Below are 5,803 nucleotides of genomic sequence, written 5' to 3' on the forward strand. Positions count from 1 at the left end.
AAAATTTCATACTCTCGAAACTACAATATCTTTTCAAGTGAAATGCATGTCCAAACATGATTTAAAATTCCAAATACTATTTTTCAACTTAACTCCAAAAATTACTTTTTTTCAAAAATTAAATTTTTTTTTATGTCTAAACGCCTACTTAGTTGTATGGTATGTCGGCATTTCTACATTTTAATAAAATATCCTGCCTTCATTATTTTTAAATAAAAAATATATCGTTGTTACAGTATTTATTTTGAATTTGAAATGTTAGATAGACCATTTAAGATTGTGCAACCTCTCTTTGCGTGGACCTCATAAAGACGCCATTTAACTCCCTACAAATAAAGGTAGGTATGTTGTAATTAATGGCAGGCAGGGTAGGCCCATTTTTCTCATCAAAGATTTCCGACCAGAATTTTTTATTAATCAGAGAAATCTGGGAGGATTTTATAGGTTGACTAACTTACATATTCTGAAGATATTTAAATCACTACGGAAAAATTTAAAATGAAGTGATTTAATATTTTTTTTAAATAATGAAGATGAATAGTAATATCGTTGTTTAATGAAATTGAAAGAGATCATAGTATACATGTGAACCACCAAACTCTGGTGAGTGGTGTGTCAAATTGCACTCGAGCTTTTACTCTAAGTTCTTATATCAATAATTTCGCGGTGGTTTTTCCCCTTCGTGTGGTGGTGTAGCTGGATTGGAAATGTGGTTTTTACTTTGAATAGAATTACATATAACCATTCTCAAAAATAATAACCGACAAATAATATATTTATTATATATTTATATATATATTATTTTATATATTTATATATATTTAACTAGTAAATATAATTATTTTTGACTTACGACCATAACTTTGTCCTCAGATATACAATAACTGGACACAACCTAGATGGGGCCACCTTTGAGTTGGAGCCCTCTTTTGGGACCACCCACATTCATGTCATTATAACCCCATAATCTCAGAAATCATTTGTTCCATTAGTCTACTCTCTCTTTTTTACTCCATTTATTCTGAATTTCGCAAAGCATAGTGAGTTTCAAAATGGACCTATATTTGATTGAAACTTAAAGAAAAAGTTTTTAAAGTTGTATTGAAAAATAATATTTAAAAATAAAATTATATTTGGATATATATTTTATTTGAAAAAAAAATTAAAGTTTTATGAGTAGAGAATATTTTTGACCAAAAACTGCACTAAATAAGTTTTTGGGAACTTGAAAAAAGAATTACAAAATTTCAAAAACTGATCATATTTTACGAACAAACAATGTTTTTAATTTTTTTTAAAGAAAAGTATCCAAATCTATGGCCGAACAAGAGTTTAGAGAAAAAAAGAGTTTGCGATAATTTAGTGATCATCAATATTAAAATAGTCAAATTACAAAAAAAATCGTATGATCAATTCTTTTTTTTTGGGCAAGTTACATATTTGATCGATCGGTCAAAAATATATCAGCTATCCAAACATATAGAAAAAATAATTTGATACTGAGATGCAATCAATTGATTAATTAGCATACTATGAACAAAGCAAATCAAATGTTAATTATGACAACAACGTGAATACTCCTTTATGCAACACCACTCGACTAATCAAGTTGGGTGTGATTGTTCTCAAATTAAACTTAGGCCCACCCAAATAATAGAAACATTCTGAATTTTATAATATGATTGCAAAAAAGCAGTAACAACAGTTGTCAAGCAAAGCGTGTTTTTGGTGTTTGTAAGCAGGAAAAAGGTTAAAATAATGATGACGACAATAATATTATCCTCCTTTTATGTTTTCTTAAAACTAAATTTCAAAGTCCTGATTTGCTTTTTGAATCCTCCACCCATATTCTTTCCTCCTCTTTCTTCAAACCCTAGAGAGAGAGAGAGAAAAAAGAGAAGATTCTGATCTGATTCATCAAAAGAAGAAAGTGGTTAGTACGAATTAAGAGACAGAAATTTTGGAAAAGAAAACTCATCTATTTCTTCATCATCATCTCTTTCCTCTAGTTTTTTTTCAACCTACATAATCATTTCCCCAGTACAAAATCTGACCTTCTTTCAAACACCTTATCTTCATGAATCTATCTTAGTACTTCTAGCTAACTAAAGTTTCCACTTTCTCCTTACACTGAAGAAAAATGGCGCCGTCTGACCACCCCACTTCCAAAGGCCAAGCATGGTGAGTACTAACAATGTCACTTGCCTTCTTCTTCTTCTTCATTTATTTTTAACTTTGATTAATTTACTGATTTTTTGTTCCTACATTTTTCAGGTTTTGTACTACAGGATTACCAAGTGATATCATCATTGAAGTTGATGATATGACCTTCCATCTTCACAAGGTCAGTAACCTGTGTGAAATGCTAGATAATTAAATTAACTAATCATATGTTTCTTATTTTGTGTGTGTTTGTCTGTTGTTTCAGTTTCCTCTGATGTCAAAAAGTAGAAAGCTTCATGAGATGATAACAGAGCAAGAGACAAATATTGTAATAAGCACTAGAATACAAAAACCTGCTGAACGAGACAACGATGCAGGTGATGATGACGAAGAGATTGAAGAAGCCGCAGAGGAGATTGATGAGGACCAGCAATGTTGTATTTCATTCCCTGATTTTCCGGGCGGTTCAGAGACACTCGAGACGGCTGCCAAGTTCTGCTACGGTGTGAAAATCGAGCTGTCTGCAACGAATGTTGCTCCACTGCGCTGTGCGGGTGAGTACTTAGAGATGACTGAAGAGTACTCCGAAGATAACCTCATTTCCAAGACGGAGAGGTTTCTTTCACAAACTGTGCTCAAGAGCATTAAGGACTCCATCAAAACACTTAATTCTTGTAAGAATATCTTGCCGTTAGCAGAAACACTCGGCATTGTTCAGAGATGCATTGACGCTGTTGCTGTTAGAGCATCCGTTGCTGATCCGTCTCTCTTTGGCTGGCCGGTGAACGATGCCGTTGAAGCAAATGCTCGCCGTAAAGTTGCCACTAGAACCGGTGGTATGGATTCGTGGTTCGAAGAGCTAGGTCACTTGAGTTTGCCTCTGTTCAAGCGTCTGATATCTGCCATGAAAGGTAGAGATTTGAGTTCAGAGGTTATCGAGAGCTGTTTAATGTATTATGCCAAGAAGTACATTCCAGGAATTTCACGTTCGAGTAGGAAGGCATTGTCTTCTTCAATACCTTCAGAGAATGAACAGAGAGAACTTCTGGATACAATAATTACAAATCTTCCTGCAGAGAAAAGCTCAAATGCCTCAACAGCTACAAGGATTCTCTTCGGATTATTGAGAACAGCAAATATACTGAATGCTTCGGAAGGTTCTCGAGCTGCACTGGAGAGAAAAATCGGATCTCAACTGGAACAAGCCACATTGGACGATCTACTCATTCCGAGCTATTCTTATCTGAATGAAACGTTATATGATGTTGCTTGTGTGGAGAGAATATTAGGATATTTTTTGAACGGATTGGAGGAGAGATTGACGGCTAGTATTCAAGGCGAAGAAGAGAACAGTGTCAGATCCGCGGCGTTAATGTTAGTCGGAAAGTTAATCGACGGTTACTTATCGGAAATCGCTTCGGACAATAATTTGTCGCCGGAAAAATTCTGTGAATTAGCTGTTGCATTGCCGGACCAAGCTCGACTCTTTGATGACGGCCTTTACAGAGCCGTCGATGTGTATCTCAAGGTAATCAATTACATTTTCAGAAATAGAAAGTGTATTCATTTGCTTAGTTTCAATAAATTTGTGTTCAACATTGTTAAACTAAATTCCTTATGCAGACGCATCCATGGATATCGGAGGCGGAGAGGGAGATAATTTGCGGAGTAATGGATTGCCAGAAACTAACACTAGAAGCGTGTACACACGCAGCTCAGAATGAACGGCTTCCACTCAGAGCGGTAGTTCAGGTACTGTTCTTCGAGCAACTCCAACTCCGGCAAGCAATCGCCGGAACTCTTATGGTCGCCGACGTTGCTCCGGGAGACATCCCACGGCTATCGATTTTGGACGGCGGAGAAGGGGACAGAGAAAGTGGAGAGGAAGAGGAAACGACAGGAGTAGTTGGGGTGGCACGTGCACAGGAAGGGAGTAGCACGTGGAGGAACGCAGTGAGGGAGAATCAGGTGCTACGCTTGGATATGGATAGCATGAGGACGCGAGTACAAGAACTGGAACGAGAATGCTCTACAATGAAGAAAACAATACAGAAGATAGACAAGGTAGGGAAACCCGGCGGCGGAGAAAAAGGAGGAGGAGGGTGGAGGAGCAAGTTAGGGTGTAAATTCAAGACGCAAGTGTGTGACTCACATGAGCCAACCGTTGTTGAGGGCAGGAAAGGACGGACCCATCGTCATCATCGTCAATAAAAGCCAAATAAGAAACAAATCAACTTCTTCTACCTAATGGTTTCTTCTTTTAGTTTTAAATTATATCTGTTTGTGCCGTAATTGAGAAATTGTTTATTTTCCAACTTATTCTTTAGTGGACAGATTCTTCTTTTTTTGTTTGTAATTTGCTGTATTTTTCTATATCTCAATGACGTGCATCTGAGTGAAAGCACGCTGGTTAAGAAGTTGCAATTTGGATAATAGTGATAACCCCTTTAATATTCAGTTTAACTTTTTATAATCCTGTTTTAATGATGGGGAAAATTATATATTCGATATTTTATGTATATACTTCTTATCTCTTGAAGCCGTGTAACCTTTTCACGGACTCCCTTACATGAATATGAGATATTTTGTATATGGCTATTTTGTGTATCTACTATGGAATAATGGAATAGGGTCAAGTGCCTAATAAGGGCAAATGCACGAGGTAATTTAGGTATGAACGAACTCGGAGTATGACAGAGGAGAAAATTACTCAAAATGTGATAATAGAGGGGCAAATTGAACCATCTCCTGGGAATAATTGAAGGAGAGAAAAATGCGAATCTGAAGTGGAGGACCAAAATTGGAGCTATTGAAGTGCACACCTCTCTCTTCTCTGGATGATAGTGAATTATGATGAACTATTTTTTGTTTTGATGAATCCAAAGTAGCTTTTGAAAACAGAGTGTTCAGTGTCGCCTTGTTGGCGGGGTAGGAACATCACTTGCCTTAGGAATTTGTAGTTTTTTAAAATAGACATCAAATACTGCAATAGTATTTATTATTTGTTGCTTAGTGCTCAACTAATTTAGATGGAGTGTCACTGGGGGAAATTGTGTTGGATTATTCAATCATCTCGTGGTCCAGTCTCATAATGCACCAAAATAACAAATGCTGACCTGAAAAGATCTGTCGAATCACTTTCATTAAAAGAACGCTAAAGTTTCCTCTATTCCTTCTCCTTTCCGTATATATTTATTTTGATTTTCAAACAGTTTCTCTTTTTCATCAACTTTGCTAATCAAAAAGCAGCTCAACCATTTGAGCTCATTTTTATCTGCACCACTGACAACAAAAATGAACTGCATCAAACAGCGAAAATTATTGATCAGTAAGAGAAAGATAAAGTGAATCTTTTGTGCATTGTACTAATAAAGAAGGAACTACTGATTGTACAAACAAACTCATTCTTGTCCTTTCGATAAGCAAAACTATTACGTAGTTAACAAATTAGTAACAAGTCAGCTGGATAAATTTGTATTTACACCCTAAAACTATTGAATGTCATATAGCTGTTCATATTATGAATTGTGTACCAGCTTCATACCAAAGTGTCAAAAAGGAGTAGCGAGGAAAAATTATCATTAAGAAATTCATTCTTTTCCTCCCTCTATTCCTTTCTATTTTCTTTGAAGGATCTGAT

At 35.8% G+C, this 5,803-nt stretch overlaps 1 protein-coding gene across 1 annotated transcript; it reads left to right on the forward strand.

Annotated features, from left to right (window-relative positions):
• Positions 1–1,719: 1,719 nt before the first annotated feature.
• Positions 1,720–4,519, forward strand: LOC104120272 (BTB/POZ domain-containing protein At5g66560). Its single transcript, XM_009632015.4, has 4 exons — positions 1,720–2,181; positions 2,275–2,344; positions 2,429–3,691; positions 3,787–4,519. Exons 1-4 carry the CDS (start codon positions 2,141–2,143, stop codon positions 4,372–4,374), a joined length of 1,962 nt encoding a protein of 653 aa, XP_009630310.1. The 5' UTR covers positions 1,720–2,140; the 3' UTR covers positions 4,375–4,519.
• Positions 4,520–5,803: the final 1,284 nt, after the last annotated feature.

This window comes from Nicotiana tomentosiformis, chromosome 2, assembly GCF_000390325.3.
Source record: "Nicotiana tomentosiformis chromosome 2, ASM39032v3, whole genome shotgun sequence".
In the NCBI taxonomy this organism is placed as follows: domain Eukaryota; kingdom Viridiplantae; phylum Streptophyta; class Magnoliopsida; order Solanales; family Solanaceae; genus Nicotiana; species Nicotiana tomentosiformis.